This window comes from Diabrotica virgifera, chromosome 10 (assembly GCF_917563875.1).
Source record: "Diabrotica virgifera virgifera chromosome 10, PGI_DIABVI_V3a".
NCBI lineage: Eukaryota > Metazoa > Arthropoda > Insecta > Coleoptera > Chrysomelidae > Diabrotica > Diabrotica virgifera.
In genome coordinates, this window is record NC_065452.1 from 9,500,173 (window position 1) to 9,522,642 (window position 22,470).

The window sequence follows — 22,470 nt, forward strand, 5'->3', positions numbered from 1 at the left end:
GTAAATAGAATGAAAGGTGATACGAGGTACAGTATGATGATTTAATTATAAGAATTATATGATAAAATTTTATTAGGATCTTCAAAAATGAAAAATGAAGATAACGTATGTATACATAGAAATTATAATTTGCATCGACATCGAGAAGTTAGCGCGTGAACCTTTACGCGGTGAGCCGATCTTGCGCCTCATAGCGCGCGCCATTAAAATATCGACATCTTGGCCAAAAATAAACTTATGAACATTTTCATAACCTCAAATTGTTCCTTTTGATTTTTTCTATCATTCTTGTTTATTAAAGTATTAATGTTTATAGCTCAAATTTGCTTGAAACCCTTATAAACAAATGAATGTACAATATTTTTAAGAAAATTGTAACTTCAAACGGGTATAACTTTAAAACAAATAAAGATCAAGTAAATTAATAAACTTTGTTTGGAAGCCTGTTAATTAAGCTTTAAAACGACACCTTCTAAGACTTATTTGCATGCGTAGAAGCCGAGTTACGATCTATAAAGCTTCGAAAAATACTTATTTTGCAATTTTCAATTTGCATTGTGCACTAATTTTACAATATCTTTAGTTCTAATTGTTAGATTTAAGTTTAGTAAACTGTTTTTTCTTCGTTTTTTATTAAGGAACAAATTTTATTTGAAACATTTTTTTATCTCTTTTAGTTTATGAGCCAGAGCCTTATAAACAATTTATAAACAATTAAATTGTTTATAACAATTTTTTGACCACTCGGATCGAAATCCCCCCTCGAAATTCGTAATCAGCAGCCAAAAATCTATAAGAAACCGTTGAGTTTGTCCATCAGAATTGAATATGACACGGTGACCCCTCTGGCGCCTAGACTAATGTCTATACAAGAAGTATAAGCAAGAAACCCATTATGAACAGCCAGCACGGCACAGCCCGGCACGGCACGGCACGGCACAGCACAGGCCGGCCCGTCCAAAAACCCATTTGTAACGGCCAGCGCGGCACGGCACCGGAAAAATGATCATTTGCCATGGAGAGCTCATCGGAAGAGGAGGTTATAGTAGTTAGTGCAATTTGTGCCGAGATTGAAAAAGAGGAAAGTGCAAAATTACGCCGGAAACATCGGTTTTGGGTTCATGAAATATTTAAAAAAAGAAGAGAATATGGCGAGTTTCATCATCTTTTCCCGGATTTATTAAAAGATGATGCAAAATTTTTTAAATATTTTCGGATGTCTCAAACCAAATTTTATGAGTTGCTTAGGATGCTACCGTTTTCGAAGAAATATACTCCATTTAGAGAACCTGTCAGCTGGGAGGAGCGCCTTGCATTGACGCTGAAGTAAGTATAGTGAGCAAACACAAAAATATTTTTTATTATTTTTTATTTTGTGTACGAAATATAACCTAAAAACAGTATTTATTTATGCCCAAGACGTTTACAGTAGGAAAAATGAAAGAATACCCATGAACGAACATACAGAGAGAGTCTGTAATTTGGAATAAATTCAATATCTCAAATACTAACTGTTTTTTTGAAAAATGCTCAGACCCGTCGATTAGTATTTGAAATTGTCCTTTTTTCATACAATAATAATGTGTAGAGGGTGTCCAATTTAGAGATATGACGTCATCGTTGATTTTCTTAAATGGCAACACTGTCATTTTGATAGTTATTTTGATAGGGTGTGTATAGTTAAACACAACTGCAAAATATCAAATTTTTATTCTCTACCATTTACAAGATAATAGAAAATAACAAAGTTATGTCTGTAATTTGGAATAAATTCAATAATTAAAATACTAATTGTTTTTTTGAAAAATGCTCAGCCCCGTCGATTAATATTTCAAATTTTCATTTTTGACATAAAATAATAATGTATACATTTTAATTTAATTATTTCAATTAAGCAAATGCTCATGATGTTGCCCATTGACAATTTGACAATAATTGAGGGCAACATTATGAGTAGTTGCTTAATTGAAATAATTAATTTCAATTGTTATTTGATTACTTGTTTTCCATAACTTTGTTATTTTTTATTATCTTGTAAATAGCAGGGAATAAAAATTTGAAATTCTGCAGTTGTGTATAACTTTACACACGCTATCAAAATGACAGTGTTGCCATTGAAGAAAATCAACGATGACGTCATATCTCTAAATTAGGACACCCTGTATACATTATTATTGGATGTCAAAAATGACAATTTGAAATACTAATCGACGGGTATGAGCATTTTTCAAAAAAACAATTAGTATTTTAATTATTGAATTTATTCCAAATTACAGATATAACTTTGTTATTTTTTATTATCTTGTAAATGGTAGACAATAAAAATTTGATATTTTGCAGTTGTGTATAACTTTACACTCCCTATCAAAATAGCTATCAAAATGACAGTGTTGCCATTTAAGAAAATCAACGATGACGTCATATCTCCAAGTTGGGACACACTGTATACATTATTATTGTATGTCAAAAAGGACAATTTTAAATACTAATCGACAGGTCTTAGCATTTTTCAAAAAAACCATTAGTATTAATTTGAGATATTGAATTTATTCCAAATTACAGACTCTCTCTGTATATAACACGCTGTATTTTCCTGTCACCTTGTCACACAAAAAATTGGCTAGCGCAAGTACATGTAATAATTATTGTTACATATACTTGCACTGGACAATTTTCCTTGTGACACGGCGGCAGGAAAATACAGCGTGTTTTATATGTTCGTTCATGGGTATTCTTTCATTTTTCCGACTGTAAACAAAATGTTTATACTATATTGTTCCAAGGCTTATCAATGCCATGAAGCTGTTCTGATCCGGATTCACTAGGTGCATTGGAGGGCTGTTGTGTGTTGAGAGAGCTTGGTGGTGGATATTCGTTGCTACAGACTGGATATGGTTGTTGATAACGGTAATGTGGAGTAGGTTCTGATCCGGATCCACTAGGTGTATTGGAGGGCTGTTGTGTGTTGAGAGAACTTGATGGTGGATATTCGTTGCTACAGACTGGGTATGGTTGTTGATAACGGTAATGTGGAGTAGGTGCAGGACATGAAATATTTGAGGCACTTGCGGCAAGTCTATTGGGCGAACACGAAGATGTTGATGTAACATTTTGAAAGTTGTAGTTTCTTAACTCATAATCAGTCACAAGGTTTGAAATTATTCCTTTAATTTCTATTTGTAGTGGTAAGGAAAATGTTCTCACCGTTTGTTCCATTGCTTTAAAAAATGAACTTAACGCATCACTTCTTTCAGTGGCAATGGTTTCTGTTTTATTTTTTCTTGCCTGAAGATACTCTTGAAGAACTTGTGCCACTGGAGGAGGAGACTGTAATGGCACAGCAACATTCTTTACTGCAGAATGTTTTTTCTTACTTGCAACGGTACTTACTTTATGTGAAGTGTTAAGTTTTGAAATCATATCATCATCAGTCACTTGCTGAGAGTTTTCAACCGTTCCATCGTCTTCTATAGGTTCGCATTCGCTATCTTTTTCTAGATTGTCAACTTCAACTTCAGTATCAGCATCAGTATAGGAGGTATTACTACTTTCTGAGTCACGTGCCAAATTAGATATTTGATGTCTTTCTGCAATATACGGAATTATAAATGACATGACTTTTTCGAATTTCCACGGCCGGATTTGTTTAGCCGCTTGTCCACTTGTAGTCCTCCGTTTTCGGTATGCTTTTCTGAAGCTATCTCGAAGGGCTATCCATTTCTTCCTACAGTCATCAGCTGCAAAAAAAAGATTGCTTATACCCAACGCTCTTATAAACTATTATAGTGATATTATACAAGGTTTGTGCATGTTCGTATGTTCGCTAACGGTAAAATATTGCAAACCTCCAAATTTTAAAGAACTACTTGGATTGACATAAAATCTGGCATACACATAGCTAACAAACAAGTCAAAGAAAAAAGTAATATTGGACCGATGTGTGCTTTTGCTCTGTGGGTGAGTGTCGCCTCTTCTCGGGGATGAAAAAATATACGTCCAAAATAAGTCCGGAACTGGATAAAATGACTAATTTTAAGCAACTGTTGAAATAATCTATTTGGAATTTGGCGAGTACGAACCTATTTTTATGAAACGGGTTTATTTAGTTCAATAGTTTGCGTTAAATCTTTAGACGTTAATTTGACTGCCTTTTCTCCAAAGCAAATGAATGAAAATTTGCAGACATATGCATTCGCGGGAACAATACACGAATAGTCAATAATTTTTTTTAAAGCAAAAAATTTAAAAAATTGAAAAAATATTACACATTCGTTAAAGAAAAGCGTGGGGCGAAAACCGTTTATTCGATGAAAACGCGCCACGCTTTTCTTTAACGAATGTGTTAGATTTTTTCAATTTTTTTTATTTTTTGCTTTTTGGTTGATTTTTTTATAATATGTTATAGTCACAGTAATTTTAGTCACTCGTAACTAAACAAAAGCGTTTCTTAAAAATTTTTTTTCACATTTTCTTATTTTTCAGTTATAACTCTGCTTCCACTAGGTCTAGAGACTTCATGCATACTCCATTTTTTTACCTTTTTACAAGCTATATTTTTGCTACGAATGTTTCTTCGATAAAATTCTTACTTTTTGAATTATTTGCCAAAAACCGTCTAAAAGCGTGTTTTTGTTTTGTTGAAATATGAACATATTAACTCGCAAACCCCTCGAAAAGTATTGACTTTGAGTGAAAAGCGATATAGAAAAAAAGTTGCTTACAATTAGTCAGTTTATTTAATTCCGGACTTATTTTGAACGTATCTTTTTTACCACTGAGAAGGGGTGAAACTCACCCCCAGAGCAAAACCACACATCGGCACAATATCACTTTTTTTCTTTGACATGCTTGCTATACGTATGCCAAATTTCATAACAATCCAAGCGGTTCTTTAAAATATACAGCAAAAACCGTCAGAAAATGTACTATGTAAAAAGGGTATTGCAACAGCACTTATTAGTTCCTTTTTTATTTTAGATTTATTGGTCACGTTAACTCATTCACCACATTATCATTTAGCTACAGACTTGGATATACAACAGTTCGTACCATTGTTTATGAAACTTTAGAGTGTATTTGGGAAAACTTACAACCTGTTGTTTTACCTAACCCAAGCAAAGAGCACTGGGAAAAGATTGAACGCGATTTTCATGAGATGTGGAATTTTCCAAATTGTTGCGGAGCATTAGATGGTAAGCATGTGGTCATAGAGAAACCTCCAAGAAGTGGATCACTCTATTTTAATTATAAACATCAGCATAGTATAGTTCTATTGGCATTAGTGGATGCAACATATCGATTTGTCACAGTTGATGTAGGGGCCTATGGTAGGAACAGTGATGGTGGGATATTCAATTCGTCGTCTCTTGGAAAAAAATTATATGCTAATGAACTAAATTTTCCTCCTAGTAAGCCTTTGCCGAATACTAATACAGTATTACCATTCGTCATTGTAGCGGATGCGGCGTTTCCTTTAAAAGATAATATTATGAGACCTTACCCTTCAAACGAAATTGCCAATAATGAAGCTTATAAAGTGTACGACTATAGACACTCTCGTGCACGAAGAGTAGTCGAAAATGCATTTGGGTTACTTACCAAAAAGTTTAAATGGTATTATACAAAATACAACATACTTCCTAGAAATATTGATAAAATCATATTAGCAACAGTAGTGCTGCACAATTTTTTGAGAAACGATAAATGTTCCTGGCAACCAGAAGAATTTTGTTTTCTTCGTGACCTTTCTCATATTGGCGGTCGAACCCCCTTTTCAGCAGAAAGAATCAGGGAAGCCTTCACTGAATATTTTGTGTCCCCAAATGGAAGTGTACCTTGGCAGCTTGAACGTGTATATGATGGAAGACGATAATGTATTTTTATTAATAAAATATATACAGAGAGGGGCTAAATTATCGAATAAATTCATTTTCTCTAAAATTTTGGAAGAAAATACCAAAACAGGTCGATTTTTACTTTTAAATTACAATTTTTTGGCATATACAGTGGAACCTCGATTATCCGTCACCTCTGTTAACCGTCAGGGTCCATTAAGTTATATTGTATACACAAGTAAAAATTGAGTCATCAATTCATTTTGTTTGAGCATTGCGATAAGCCAAACGAAATTCATTGAAATGTACACGTGCAGTTATGCCATCACCGCATTTTTTTATGTAAATAATTTTTATTCTTATTCAGGGCTCTGGATTAAATTTCAATTTAAATAGGTAATGATAAATGATACCATACTTTTAGAGTTCTATTTTTAGAATCGCAAGCCGAAAATAAAAATGTACATCACACAAATTATTAGTTAATATCTGTGTGTCACCATAACAGTATGATTTTTATTTTTTTTAATGTTCTGTTAACCGTCTTTTCGATTATCCGTCATACTCTTGGTCCGGTGCCCTGACGGATAATCGAGGTTCCACTGTATTTCATACTAGAGACGTCATTCATCTGAGCTTAATGATGTAATCGATGATTTTTTTAAATGGGAATAAGGGTTGTGTGGCATCTCATTTGAAAGGGTGTTCAATCCTCTATTCAGTAATATAAACAATAATATCATTATTTCTACAGGGTGGCCAAAACAATAATTTTTAAATTACATTAATTGACGCAAAAAGAAGAATGTATGTAATTTATTTAACTCAAAATACATTGTACTGCTGTCAGTAAATAGAAAAAAATGTTTATTTCACAAATAAACATTTCATTTCACTTAAATTAAATCACAAACAGCCTCCCACCTACCTCTTGACAGTTTGAACATTTAATTTAAGCGAAAAGCAATGTTTTTTGCCAAATAAACATTTTTTTCTATTTTCTGACATCATTAGAAAGTATTTTGAGTTAAATAAATTGCATACATTCTTACTTTTTCGTCAATTAATTTAATTAAAAAAGTATTTTTTGGCCACAAATGAGATGCCACACGACCCATATTCCCATTTAAAATAATCATAGATTACGTCATCACGCTCAGATGAATAACGTCGCTAGTATGAAATATATGCCAAAAAAATTGTAATTTAAAAATAAAAATCGACGTGTTTCGGGATTTTTCTCCAAAGCCGTCCATTTTAGAGAAAATGAATTTATTCCATAATTTAGCCCATCTCTATGTAGGAGAAAAATGTTATGTATTGTTTTAATTTTATTTTAGAAACGCATCATGTCATCTATGATATATTTTAAAAACTATCGTAAAATAAAAGTTATTAAAAGACATAAACTACACAATTTTAATGAATATGCATCATGTTAAAAAAACGAATTCATTGGTTAAAAGATAATGTACGTACCTGTCCATTGATCAAAATTTTCGGATATTTGTACCCATGCATTGTCCTTTTTCTTGCTATCGTGATAACCTGGTTCCGATGCATCATACAAAAATGGGTATTCTCTGACACTCTCAATTAAAAGTTCGTCCATATTATTCCAAAAGAAACAACGCGCTTTCAATTAAAAAATCAACAATATAATATTTTATCTGCTTACTACCAACAATTATGACACACTGGCGCCGACTGGCCGTTCGACGGCCAACGGATTTTATTCTACTCGGAGAATTTCGGCCGTTCCGTTTGCGTGCTGGCCTGTGCCGGGCCGCGCTGGCTGCTCATAATGGGTTACGTTGCATTTAAAACTATACAAATGAATTTGGGCTGTCCTGTGCCGTGCCGGGCTGTGCCGTGCTGTGCCGTGCTGGCTGTTCATAATGGGTTTCTTGCTTTAACTACTATTAAAGATAGTAAATAATTAAAAATAATTTTATTGCTTCCTAATTTTATCTGCTTTATAAATCTATATCGTGATAAGGCATTTTCTCATCTTAAGCCACAATAATAAATATCTTATTCAAAATTTCAGATATTCCTATTAATTTATGACCTTTTGGTCGATTTCGCTCAAAATTTATTTTCCACTTTCTCCGAAAGCTCCTTACGGAGGCACTGTAGCATACGAAATGAGCTTCATTCGTATTCGTTCAGAATGTTTAAAATTAGAGATGTGTGTATTTAAAGTGTCACTAAACGGTTTGCGGAAACATTTTAGCTTGAGAGTTGACACTTCCAACCGTGAATGTAATGCAGATTGCAGATGTGTCGAACGTGACGCTACGATATCGTCATTTTATAGTTTGCGTAAGGAGTTTATTCCTTCTTAGAATGTACTTCTTCCGCATGGAATTATTTTTGTTGTTTGAGCATGAACATATGCCTTCATTTCTGATTATAACGACGTCTATCTGTTTGTAGTAGAAGTTAGGGTGACTTGATACCAGGTGTTTCATAATCGTAATAAATTATTCTAATATAAACGACTTAATATACTCTGTTCCTGTTCCCAAAATAATAGTCTCGATTTTAAAAACTATTACTCTTGATTTTAGAAACTATTATTCTAGATGTAGCTATCTGTGACGAATGTTGGCGATCATCATGGCAATCTTTATCTTATCTGCAGCAGCGCGAAAAAGCTGCACAGATGTTGTGTTGAACCAGGTTCTGAGGTTTTTTAACCAGAATGTTCTTCCTCTTCTTGGACCTCGCTTTCCAAATATTTCTCCTTGCCAAAGAAATATTTTCCAGATATAAAAGTATATAATTAATTAAAACAACAATAAGATAAACAACACTATAAAATATAACAAAGAAATAAAAGCAACTACTTACTTAGAGCCACGACCCAAATGTTCAAATTTCTGTTCATCATTTTCGATGCAATCATTTACTCTTTCAAGAGTAAATTGAACAGCAGTCTCAATTTCTGCTTTCGAAATGCTTTGAATGGCGTTTCGTATTCTCTAGATTCTAGATTCTAGATCATGTTTTCTCGCGTAGTGGGCCTAGCGGCAAAAACAAGGTCTTTAATCCGTCCCCATAAATAAAAGTCTAAAACAGTTAAACCTGTTGCTATTCAATCTAATCTTGAAAGAGTAAATGCTTGCATCGAAAATGATGGGCAACAATTTGAACATTTAGGCAGTCACTAAGACTAAGTAAGTAGTTGCTTTTATTTCTTTGTTATATTTTATAGTGTTGTTTGTCTTATTGTTGTTTCAACTAATTATATACGTTTACATCTGGAAAATGTTTATTTGTTTTTTCCATAGCACACTACTTTTCCTTAATTTCATTTACCGGTGACAGTAACAGTTATGTTAAAATTTTACACATTTCTGAAGATATCTCGAGATAGAAAAAAGGTACCTATCGACATGTGGTTTTCGGTATTATTTTGCTAATTTGGTCTAATTGTGTTATACAGGATTAAAAATGCATTGTAATATCATTACAAATGCATATAAAATAAATATAAATGCATTGTAAAATGCATTGTAAGATATTGTGCATTGTATTTAATATTCTCCAAAAAAACTAGATTTCTGAAAAGATTTCTTGTTTTCAATAAGACCAAGTATGTAAAATTCGATCTAGCAGAACCGGACTTACAGCCATTTTTTCATAAGAAGGTTCCCTCTCACCCTCACCTCTAATTTGCAAAGGTAGATTTAAACTTGTGAAATCAAATATGCGCAGAATTTTATGAAGAATACGACGATTGGATTTCCAGTGCCCTTACATTAGGTAAATTTTGTAAAATTTTGATTTTTAAATTTTTGGTATTTAGTTATGCCCTCTAGCGGTGTACTTACAATTATTAAAATAATTTCCAGGCTTTTCCCGAGGCAACTTATGTTATAAAATTTTTTTTCCCAAAGCTGTAGTATAAACTGTTCCTGAGATATGACCGAGAGTCATTCTTATTGGGACACCCGGTACAGCAAAGATCGAGGACCATCTAATCGCATTACTTTTCCAAATTTGGGCTGCTGATTTCTTAACTCGTCTAAGCGACCGAACCTCTTATTGAATATGGACGAGATTCCTTTAGTCATCTCGAGGTCTTGGGTACCAGTGTGCTATGAAGACATTTTTCGAAACATTAAAAAGATCCTGTTGAACTTCTGTGGTTACGCTGAATGTAGCACTCTTTCTGTGCGCCTAACTTTAGATAAATTCATTAAAACTGCCTACAAAACCTCCTACAAGCTTTCACTCTTGCATCGAGGATCATATTGATGTTTCATTCTGTCACTAGCTATCTGGATGTGTTGTCGGCAAGTGCATGAATTTTTTTCATTCTTATCTGTAGGCGGCAACATTTGCAACATTCTCGTCAGAAGATCTGCAGTCAAACTCGAGGTCGCAAGGCAAACTAACTTTACAACCCAACATCAAGCAGATTGGAGTCTGGCCTATAGTTTCATTCACGGCCGATTGGTACGCTATTAGGAATAAATGAAAATGTTTGTCCCAACTTCTCTGATGTTCGGATAACACTTTGGGCAGGTGCTGGCTTACTATTCGGTTCATCCTCTCGATCATTCCATCTGAGTGAGGATGCAAGGGTTTAATTATAGTTTTATTAGTACCAATCAATTCAAAAATATTTTGAAAGAGGATTGTCTTAAATTTTCATCCGTGGTCGGAGTGGATCTACAAAGGAACACCGCATCGGCTGAAGAATTATTTCACAAGCACTGGTAACAGCTTCTTGATTTGGTATTGCATAGGCCTCAATCCATTTCGTAAAATAATCCCTGAATACTAGGATATATTTATTCCCTTCATCCATTTCTGGAAATGAACCAGACATCTCGATTACTATTCTTTTCAAAGAACTATCCAAATTTTACTGTTTTATGGGTGCCCTTTTTACCAACTGGACTATTACTCACAGTTCACATTTCTGAAACCATCTTCTTACATCATCTTTATAGTTTCCGTTCTAGAACTATTCTAGAACCTTTTGCAGAGTCTTTGTAATACCAAACTGTCCACCTGATACACCGTCATACAACTGACGGAATATTTCTGACATTTTATTTTTAGGTACTGACTGACTAACTGAAGCTTAGATTCTGTACCATTATTGTTCACATAGGATTTGTACAGAAGATCATCTTTAAGTACTAGGCAATTCCATAGACTCCAGTAGGACATGACTTCTAGACTATATGTACTAATGTCTTGTCAGAAAGGTTTCTCACCTCGACGCATCCAACCCAATACTTTTTTTATACATAGATCGTCTGATTAGGCGTCTTTTAGGTGTTGATGCTGCCACTGATCTTAATGACGGTGGTTCGTCCCACGGGGCTAAGTTGTTCCTCTAATTTAAGACAGTGATTTGTTACGTATGGTCATCTTTAAAGAGCATCAGCATTTGAATGAACTCTTCCAGCCCTGTGTTCGATCTCTTAAACATATTCTTATAATCGTTTTACCATCTTGCCATCTGGTCCTCTGGATTGCGGAATTTTAGGAGCCATTAGAGCAGCGTTATCCGTTTGGATTACGCTGGATAATTGATGGAACATAGATGGTTTGGATCATTTCTTTGCCTTCTTCTGGGCTTGGGGATATTGGCAAATACTTTGACAAGTCGATAATATGTACATAGACCAAGGAAATTTCTAATTTCGTGTTTATCTTTTGGCACTGACATATCCTTAATTGCTGCAAATTTTTCAGAATAAGCTGTTACACCATTACTCTATAAATAATATGTCTCAATTACTTAACTTGACGTCGAAACAGGTGACATTTCTTCTTCTTCTATTTAACTTCAAATTTGCTGCTCACAATCGTTGAAAGACTTCTATCAGATTCTTGGCATATTCATCGAAGGATCTTCCAACCACAATTACACCATAGAAATAAACCAGGCATGTTTTCCATGTTAGACCTCTTAAAACTGCCTCCATTGCCTACTGCCGATGACCAATTAGACAGAAATACTTATTTACGGTTGCCTTCCTCATATCATTGCCTTTTTTCTTTTTTTCTTTTTTTCTTTTTTCTCATTGCGATCTATGCCATGATGACAAGTTGCAAACTGTTGACAATAGTCCAACCATACATATCTGATAAATCGGTGTGACTTTTGGATATGATCTTCACGAATATGAATTTGATACGGCGCAAACTCGTGGGATTTAAAACCAGTCGCAAAGGCTGTAGACACAACCTCATGTTAACGATTTCTTATTTGTACGTCACTGGAAGCGCTAAGCAGCAACAAACGAACATTCGGTAAAAAATATTAGTTTGTGGCGGGTAAAGACATAGCAATCATTAATAAAACAGTGGGATTCTTTACTAAACGGCTTCTTTCCTATTCGATCGTGCAAGTAGTATTATAGTTTGCTCTGTGAAACAAATAAATCAGTTGACGCATTATTGGTAAGTAACAACGCGAACTTTGGAATAAGGATATACGGTTACAAATTATTTACTTACACCTGCACTAATGTCAAGGCGTCTGGTTGAACGAAAAAAATCAATGAAATATCGTTTCATACACAACTTTATTTTAAACACGAACATCTTGGTTCCAGAAGAGAAACGCTTTGTCGATGTGGGTATAAATTATTTATCTCTCCTATAAATCAGTTGAACTGTGACCAGCAAATAGCATTGCCGACCACCATTACATACAGGGTGTTTTGTTCCAACAACCTGCCCTCGGTTGCATCTTGACCATACGACCTATGTACTACTAATGAAATATGCGGGGTATATCTATTAAAGACAGACAATAATTAATAAACCTTCAACACTAGGGGTAAGCAAAGCAACATGGGCTAAATGATGGTAAATTTACACAACTGCAAATTAACAGTAGGTATATTGGTAATATTGATTAATATTTTAAAGGATACGTTGGTTTAAACTGAACCAGATATTTAATGAACCCCAGTGGCGAAGCGTGACTTTTTCTTAAATGTTACCACACCCAGATGTAAAAAATCTTGTTTAAAAGAACTTCGCAAATATAAGTTTTTGTTTATTTTATCTGGAAAAATGTTAATAACAGAATCGTAGAAAGAGAATTATGTCATTAATCCATTTAAAAAGCGTTACTCAATGAAAATTAAAGAAAATGACGACATTCGATCTTGCAATTGGGTATTTCTTTGGCATGTTTTAATCCGTTTCATTGCTGAAAAACTTCTGTCAACGGATGCACTTGTAGCCGAAATTATTAAAAATAGGTTTGCCAATTTAAAAGGTTCCTGAAATGCATTATCAAGTTCTGAAGATGTTAAATATTGATACAATTAAAGAGGGGTAGTTCCCTGGGTTGGCTGTATACCTTATAGTTAAACAAACTGGAACATGAAGTAAAAACCACTTCTATGTAAAAGGTATATTTACTAAAAAATTTTTAAAACCCCAATGGATTCAATAAAATGAGTTCATCAGAACGTTTTCAAACCTATCGGTCCATCATCAGTGAATCTAAAATCAAATAAGTAATCCCACTATTAAAATTGAAAATATGGTTGAAATTTTGAAAGTTAAAAAATGTGGTTATGATTACTTACTTGAATACTTGCAAAATAGCCCCAGAACCAAACAATGGTTGTGATTATAAATAAATCTACATTATGTTAAAATAAAATTAACATGGCTAAACGCCGATGTTCAGGGATTAAACCTCTGGGAACATGGTGAAACTCTACCCGAGGACCCAATCAACCATCTTCGGTCAACGATGACTACTAAGTGTCAAAGCTGTGTAAGGAAATCCTTCGTCATCCTTTCGTAAGGAAAGGTAGTCGATTTTCAAGGAAATTTAAAAGCAAAAATCATGATCCAAGACGAAGATATGGTAAAGATTTTAATATCTGAAAATGTCTGTTAATTAAATCTATTGTTTTTTAAAATTAAAAGAAAATGTGTTTTACAAAATAAAAATTATTTAACTGTAGGTAACTACAAATTGACTGTATCAAATAAAATTAACCTGATCAAATAATTCAAAATGAAAATGTAAGCTGATTAGTAGTAATGACAGAAATAAAAATAAGTAGGTGGTGATATAGAAGAAGCTTTAAATTTTGAAAAGGGATATTATATCAAGAAATTTATATGTCCACGGTATGTCTATTGATATTGTAATAATGATTGTATAGGTAGAAGGGAAATTTTTATTTGAATGTACGTGAAAATTAAAAACTATATAAATTAGAGTTAAGATATAGTCAATCTGATAGTAGAAAGTATGATTCAGGAATGCAATTATTATGGAACAATTTTTATAGAATTGAGAAAATTCTCTAAAAAAAATTGAGAAATTTTTTGATCAGGTTAATTTTATTTGATACAGTCAATTTGTAATTACCTACAGTTAAATAATTTTTATTTTGTAAAACACATTTTCTTTTAATTTTAAAAAACAATAGATTTAATTAACAGACATTTTCAGATATTAAAATCTTTACCATATCTTCGTCTTGGATCATGACTTTGTTTTTAAACTTCCTTGAAAATCGACTACCTTCTTCCTCAACTGTCAATGTCACATCAAGGATTTCCTTACACAGCTTTGACACTTAGTAGTCATCGTTGACCGAAGATGGTTGATTGGGTCCTCGGGTAGAGTTTCACCATGTTCCCAGAGGTTTAATCCCTGAACATCGGCGTTTAGCCATGTTAATTTTTTTTTAACATAATGTAGATTTATTTATAATCACAACCATTGTTTGGTTCTGGGACTATTTTGCAAGTATTCAAGTAAGTAATCATAACCACATTTTTTAACTTTCAAAATTTCAACCATCTTTTCAATTTTAATAGTGGGATTACTTATTTGATTTTAGATTCACTGATGATGGACCGATAGGTTTGAAAACGTTCTGATGAACTCATTTTATTGAATCCATTGGGATTTTAAAATTTTTTTAGTAAATATACCTTTTACATAGAAGTGGTTTTTACTTCATGTTCCAGTTTGATTGATACAATTCTTGTACATTTTTTTATATAATCTGGATCATTATAAAGAACTCTCAATTCTGTTTTTTAACTTAACTGTATCTAATTTTTGTACATATAGCTGTACAAATTGATGAAAAGCCCTATCTGAAAATTTTTTTGCTTTAAATTAGAAAACCTATTTTTAAGTTGGATAATCATAGTGTCAAATATTAAAAAAAAAGTCGTCAACGACACTCATCCATGTTTAGTTGCACGCACACTGTAATAGTTAAGTTACCATTGTAACCATTCCAAAAAGTGGCAACAATACTACTAATAACCAAAGCGCTCTTACGCCTTCGCCTTTCAAAATTTTCAGACACGATCCGTCTCCGACCGATAGCCGATGGACCTTCATTTGTATCCACATTTGGACGGGATTCTGCAGAAAGAATCCAAACCACACTTTGTTAAAACTGAGATATTAGCCAAAAACTTTACGATCAAATTTAAAATTCTCTATTAAATCACGGTTTAACATTAAAATCGTCAATATATGCATTAGATTTGATTTAACACATACTGGTTTTAAAAAAATCCACTTTTGAGGCTTGGTTCCCTTCTGCAAAACAACTTAAGTGAATTCAAAGTTAACAAACATTTATTTTCCATTACTGAGTTACATAACCAGACGTATAATCTAAAAAAATGTTAATAGAAATTACTGAGATTTAATAATTTGTTCGATTTCAAAATCTGGAATTCCCGTGAATTCAAGAAAAGAGTTGCTTTAAAAAAAATCCACTTTTGTGGCTTGGTTCCCTTCTGCAAAGCAACTTAAGTGAATTCAAAATTAACAAACATTTATTTTCCATTATTGAGTTACATAATCAGGCGTATAAGCTAAAAAAATATTAATATGAAATTACTGGGATTTAATAATTTGTTCTGGAAGTGGAAGTCCCGTGAATTCAAGTGAAGTCAAGAAAACAGTTGTTTAAAAGAATCCACTTTTGTGGCTTGGTTCCCTTCTGCAAAATAACTTAAGTTAATTTGCATAAAGGAACCAACCCACATGGATCTGTTCTGCAGAACGCTGTCATGCTGCAACGATAATGTTGGTTGGTTCTTTTGCTCATAGAGGACGGTATATTTCGTATGTGGCTTGGTTCTTTTCTGCACAAGTATCTACGGAGTATTTTATAACCTATGATACTGTTAATATATAGCAGTTGGATTTCCCGCTATAATGTTTTGTTAATAGCATTCATTAATTTTATATCCCAGTTCCCAAAAAGAACATCTATTTTTCCAATTTGTTAATGCTATATATCCCGTCCTAAATATTTTAAAGCCCGCCCTGCTTCTGAGCATTACAAAATATTGCGTAATGTTAGAAAGTAGGGTAATCCCCTTGAAAAAATGGTTTAGTCCATCTGAAAAGTACCCTAACTCCCCTTTGAAAAGCCTAATGGTTCCGTCCAGAGCTTGTTGACGTTGCGGCATTAAGGGCGAAAATCGCTTTTTTAAATGCGCGATACTTTTCTCGATCTGTGTCATCAGAGCGAAGCGCAGTTAGTTCTACACCAATCTTTGCTGGTGTCACTTCGACCAGCTTGTTGAACTCCAGAAACCACCATGCCGGCATAATTTGGGTATTATAGTTATGCGAAATCAAATAGAATGGTTTATTCTTGTTCTATAATCATTAGAGAACACCCGTAAAAAGTTTCACTTCATAGTCTTGGATTTGAAAGGTGAAAAATGCAAGTGCAAATATTGGTGACGCAGTTAGCCGGTATTTTAGTGGTTTGGTTTCTGTATCCTTGTTGAAGCCCCGATGGTTAATTATGATCCTGTGCCCTTTGTGGACCAATATGGTCCTCTAGTTTGAAGTCCTCTATTTTCCGAAGAGATGTCTGATTTGGCCCAAATCCGCCCATGTTGTCCGTTCCATTTCCATTGAAGATAAAAGTCCTGCGCCCCACCCACAAGCGTGATGACAGGATGTTTGTGTTTGGAAGAGTGATTTAAAAAGGTATTAGACATTTTTTTAATTTTGTAAGGATTCCAAATGGATATAAAGTTTGCTGGTAAAGAGTTTAAAAATAATAATAATTTGCTATTGCTTTCATAATGGTAAATGACAGTGACTTTAACATTTGACAGCTACGTCAAATATTATGTTGACATACACTGTCCAACAAGTTCTTTTGTAATGTAAAATCATTTTCATATTTGAGAGTATTGTTAAGTCTAAACCAGGTTAAAACCTTTGTAATATCAAAGTCAAAGTTTTGGTAAATTAGTAGTTGTAATAACTTCATATTGAAGAAAGTATTTTTTATAGTAAAAATAAAGTTTGAAGTTTTAAATAAATGTTTTTGAAGATGTACCTTTTTCTTTCTATAACCTTTGGAAAATTATTAACCAGATGTCTAATGCAACTGTGTAAGTTTTAGTATAGAAGAAAAGAAAATGGCATAGAAGTCATAGAATGCAGTAAATAGTAGCCCAGTATGACCCCAAACGAGGAATCTATGAGGAATGTCCCCCCAATTAATAGACCGAATGTCTAGTAAGTACCCATATGTGAACCAGAGGATTTATTTCGAACGGCGTCCTTTTGGTTAAATAGTAGAAAGATCCTCTAGTCTGAGTAAGTACCCTTTTGTATTTGATTATGGTAGTTTAGTCGTCTTAACACCCCTCCCCCTCCCTAACGAATCTGCGACCTATACCACCGCACAACCATTGAGCTGCCGTCTTGCAACGAGGCTTTATGTGTCTGTTCCTTCTACTAGCCCCATTTCGACCCCCCAGTATCTTAGTAGTTAGTTCTTTCCCTGCCCCCATAAGAGCAGACATGTGAAACGCTTCACATAGGGAAAATACATATTTGCGGTTTGGTTCCTTTCTGCAGAATCCCATCCATTTAACATTTTACCTGCAACCGAGTCGCATAAATTCGCCAGTATTCTCGTGCGTCTAGTTGGCTTTTTAGTGAATTACTATTAACACTCATATTTCGATCGAAAAAAAAAATAAAATAAAATGGAATTATTTCACAGTAATCATAAAATATTTATTTGCAAGATTTTTAACTGTTACCAATGGTAACAGTGGTGATGAACCTAAAATCTATTTTATATACATTATTCCATAAAAGAATAAAAGAAATCACACAGTAATTAACGATATGCAAAAACAAGGACGGGGAACTACTACCAGAGAAATAAAAAATTATTATGAGATGGAAAGAATATTTCGATTATGCGGCGGAGCAACACACTGAAAATCCAAGTTATGAGGACGTGGTTCAAATATGTAATAAAAAACTAAAAAACAATAAATCTCGAGGAATGGAACAATTCATTATCTAATAACATCAACATGGACCATGGAACAAATGCCGGAGGAATGGGCAGTTGGCATTATAGCAGAGGGAGATAAGAGGGAATGCCAGAATTATAGGCCAATTACATTGCTAAATGCAGTACACAAAGTTCTTCCTTCTATTATCTACAATAGATTATCAAAACGGATTCAGACCAAATAGAGTCACTACAGACAATGTTATATTCATGTTTAGAACGATACAAGAAAAAGTTTATGAATACGACATAAATATAACTATTTAATATGTATAGACTTTAAACAAATGAGACAAATAGACAAAATGTTGGAAGACCTTCTTAATATACATATACCTAAATATATATCAGCCTCATAAAATGACTTTGCAGTGTTCAAAAGCCGCAGTAAGAGTAGATGGAGAACTGACTCCCCCTATTTGACATCAATATGGGAGTGAGACAGTTAGACGCACTATCAACCTTACTGTTCAACCTAGTTCTTCAGGCAGACATCAGAAAAACCAATGTAACCGGCCATATAAATACCAAAACAGTGCAAATTACCGCATATGCAGATAATGTAGCTAATATTTATTAGTAAGAGCAATCAACGACTAATAAAAGCATTCAAGGAAATTGAACCTGAAGGACGAAACAGAAGGCTTAAAATAAATGAAACCAAAACGAAGTACATGACCATCAAAAGAACACCTGACAATGAAAATAATTTAACAATAGACAAACATACTATTGAACGTGTGGATGCCTTCACATATCTGGGAAGAAAATCAATCAGAAGAATTCCGTAAGTAGCGAAATTAATACACGTATTTCCCGTGGGAATCGTACATACTATGCTAATAGAAGATCAATACCATCGAAATTATTAGACAAAAGAACCAAAATGACTGTCTACAGAACATTGATTAGACCCATAGTAACCTATAGTTATGAAAATGGGTAATCACAAAAAAAATGATTAAGCCCAACTAAGGACATTCCAGAGAGAAATACTGAGAAAAGTGTATGGACCGGTGAAAGAGGAAGACAGCACATGGAGAATCAGGAGAAACGACGAGGTTAACTAATTGAACGAAGGGTATGATATTGTAAGATTTGTAAAAAGTCAAAGACTGTCACGGCTGGAGTATGTCCAGAGACAAGAAGGTGCAAAAACAGCAAAGAAAATATAACAATAAAAGCCTATAGGAAGACGAGAAAAGAAAGGACAAGAACGAGATGGCTGGATGACGTGGAAGACGACCTGAAAACCATGAATATAAGACTATGAAGGAGAAAAGCATAAGCGAGGTCTGAATACGGTAAATAATATTCGATACGCAGACGACACTGTACTAGTTGCAAGAACAGTAGAAGAATTACAACGATTACTTACAAACATAAATATTGCTTACAACAATTATGGCATAAACATTAATATCAAAAAACCAAATATATGGTATTCAGTAAAATCATGACACAACCAGCACATATTAGTATAAACGGCATTCAAATTGAAAAAGTATCAAGTTATAAATACTTGGGAACTTTAGTAAACGAAACTGGAGACCAAAACAATGAAATAAAAAGACGTATCGAAATTGCCAGGGCCACCTTCATAAAGATGAGAAAATTCTTCTGCAACAGAGATATAAGCATCCCTCTACGATTAAGAATGCTAAGTGGCCACGTATTTAACACGCTATTATACGGTGTAGAGGCCTGGACTCTCAAACAGAACAACATAAAAAATATTGAAAGTTTCGAGATGTGGTTCTACCGTCGAATGCTGAAGATAAGTTGGGTTGAAAGAATCACAAATCTTGAAGTAATACGAAGGATAGGAAGAGACCCAGAAATTTTATTAACGATAAAACGAAGAAAACTCGAGTATTTGGGTCACCTGATGAGAGGTCATAAATACGCATTACTTCAAAATATAATGCAAGGAAAAATAGAAGGAAAACGGAATCCAGGCCGTAGAAGAATGTCGTGGATGCGGAATTTGAGAGAGTGGTTTGGCTGCACCACTAATGAACTTTTTAGGTCAGCTGTAAACAAAGTCAGGGTAGCCTTGATGATTTCCAATCTCCGATAGGAGTGGCACAAGAAGAAGAAGAAGAGGTCTGAATGGAAGGACATAGCCAGACAGGCAAAGACCCATCGAGGACTATGACGCCAAAAGAAGAAAAACAAAGCGAACTTTGGAAAAAGGATATCGTTTCATACAAAACTTTATTTTAAACACGAATATCTTGGTTCCAGAAGAGAAACGCTTTGTCGATGTGGGTATAAATTATTTATCTCTCCTATAAATCAGTTGAATTGTGACCAGCAAATAGTATTGCCGACCACCAGTACATACAGGGTGTTTTGTTCCAACAACCTGCCCTCAATCGCATCTTGACCATACGACCTAGCACTAATCAAATATGGGGGTATTTCCATTAAAGATAGACAATAATTATTAAACCTCATAACACCAGGGGTATGCAAAACAAGATGGATGATGGTAAATTTACACAATTGCAAATTAACAGTTTATTGGTAATATTTATTGACATTTTAAAGAAGGTTAGTTTAAACTGAACCTGATATTTATAATTTATCTTGCCACACTATTAATTGGATACATTAACATGATTTCACGAATTTGTGACTGTTTTGGATTATAGCTAGACACTCGACAGCCAATGGTCCAATATACTGTAGGTAGAGTATAAGAAGTACGGAAGTAAATTGTTCTAGTAATGAAAATATGAAACAAGTAATTTCTAAATTAAATTAACAATTCTACAAAGTGGTAAACTAACTGGCAGTAAATAGTGGAGTTCATAGTGGACAAGAAAATAAATTTAAATATACTAGACTTCCAGACGTTAAGTGAAAGAATATGTAAATTACAAATTAAATCAAAGTTCATTAATATGTATAATTATCAACATTTACTGTCCTACTGAAGAAAAAGACCTAGAAGAAAAAATAAATGTTTTAGCAGCATCTAGAGACCGCACACAATCAGTCACCAAAAAATGATATAAAAATAATAATCGGAGATATGAATGCTAAAATTGAAGAAACCGAAGATGAACCTCATGAAAATGGAAGCTAATAGACTTCCTAGCAAGGGAATGATCATAAACCTTTTTTCCACCAACCTCTACCGAAAGTATACTTTTCCGGACCTGATTGTAGGCAGCAAAGTTGTACTTTTCCTCCCTACGGAGGAAAAGTAAAAGTGACGTCATGGTATTTTATTCATGAAATATAACTTATTGACGCCCTGTACAATATCTATTTTTTATTACGTAAGAATCTATACATTTTAACGTTTATTTATAAAACACCCTGTATTTTGCAAAATTGTAAAAAAACAGTAAATTGTTATTTTGATTTAATAATGTTTTCATTAACAATTTGACTTATATTTGACAGTTGACAGTTATATTGTACCTACTTGTTAGTTTTAGTTCTAACAAATTTTGTTGGTTAGTTACATAAATAAATTAAGTAAACATGAAAAAATTACTTTTTATTTGAGGAAGGAGGAAAAACCATATGTATAACATGGGAGTAAAGTGCCTTTTCCTCCCTTGAATTATTACTGCCTTCCGTTTACTGCGTCGGGCAGTAAACTTCATTCTAGGGAGGAAAAGTAGCACTTTCCTCCCTCGTTATACAAATAGCTATTCCCTAACCGCTATATCCATAAGGTCACATGGCTCTCACCGAATAGTCAAACAGCCAACCACATAGGTTAGCAAGCCATAGATACGAGAGGTAGGGATGAGAGAAGGAGAAGAACAAACACACAAATATCTAAGAATTAAACCAGGACAATCTGTAAAAGGGGCCCTTAATGAAACGAATCATAAAAAATTATTTTTGGAATATGGAGGTTTTGAATAATACCTACTTACTCTAAAACCTTTACATTTAGGCTTTATTACATACAGTGATGCTAAACCGAAAAAACCAGAATGCCTTAACCTTGCAGAATAAACGGGCACATTTTGACACATTTTAAAACAGGTCAATATATTTAGGTACCTGGTATGCTGGATCGATGGCAGCTTCAATCTTGATCTAGAAAATAACATCCAGAATAGAACAGGCTAGATTGCTACTTATGTAATTCTCGAATAAAACTCAAAATTCGACTACGATGATTAAAATGCTACATCTGGTTAATGTTTCTATATGCAGTTGAGACGTGGACCCTTAAAAATCCACCGTACATAAACTGAAGGCCTTTCAAATGTGGATCTGTCGAAGAATCCTTAAAATTTCATGAACATTGCACATCTCAAAGGAAGAAGTACTGCATA

At 33.8% G+C, this 22,470-nt stretch overlaps 2 protein-coding genes across 2 annotated transcripts; one reads left to right on the forward strand and one right to left on the reverse strand.

The window, feature by feature from the left end:
- The first annotated feature begins 1,022 nt into the window (after window positions 1-1,022).
- Window positions 1,023-7,189, forward strand: LOC126878693 (uncharacterized). The gene is made up of 2 exons (XM_050641554.1): window positions 1,023-1,326; window positions 4,978-7,189. The coding sequence occupies exons 1-2, from the start codon at window positions 1,217-1,219 to the stop codon at window positions 5,870-5,872; spliced, it is 1,005 nt and encodes a 334-aa protein (XP_050497511.1). The 5' UTR covers window positions 1,023-1,216; the 3' UTR covers window positions 5,873-7,189.
- LOC126878691 (transcription factor Adf-1-like) lies at window positions 1,360-7,685 on the reverse strand. The gene is made up of 2 exons (XM_050641553.1): window positions 7,314-7,685; window positions 1,360-3,737 (listed from the first exon to the last, which is right to left on the reverse strand). The coding sequence occupies exons 1-2, from the start codon at window positions 7,444-7,446 to the stop codon at window positions 2,764-2,766; spliced, it is 1,107 nt and encodes a 368-aa protein (XP_050497510.1). The 5' UTR covers window positions 7,447-7,685; the 3' UTR covers window positions 1,360-2,763.
- Window positions 7,686-22,470: the final 14,785 nt, after the last annotated feature.

Bases quoted from the DNA above. Each gene is read 5' to 3' on its own strand.
- LOC126878693 (XM_050641554.1), top strand. From the start codon at position 1,217: ATGTCTCAAACCAAATTTTATGAGTTGCTTAGGATGCTACCGTTTTCG. The intron at 1,327-4,977 runs GTAAGTATAGTG...TTTTTATTTTAG, and splicing joins CGCCTTGCATTGACGCTGAA to ATTTATTGGTCACGTTAACT.
- LOC126878691 (XM_050641553.1), bottom strand. From the start codon at position 7,446: ATGGACGAACTTTTAATTGAGAGTGTCAGAGAATACCCATTTTTGTAT. The intron at 3,738-7,313 runs GTACGTACATTA...TTTTTTTTGCAG, and splicing joins AAATTTTGATCAATGGACAG to CTGATGACTGTAGGAAGAAA.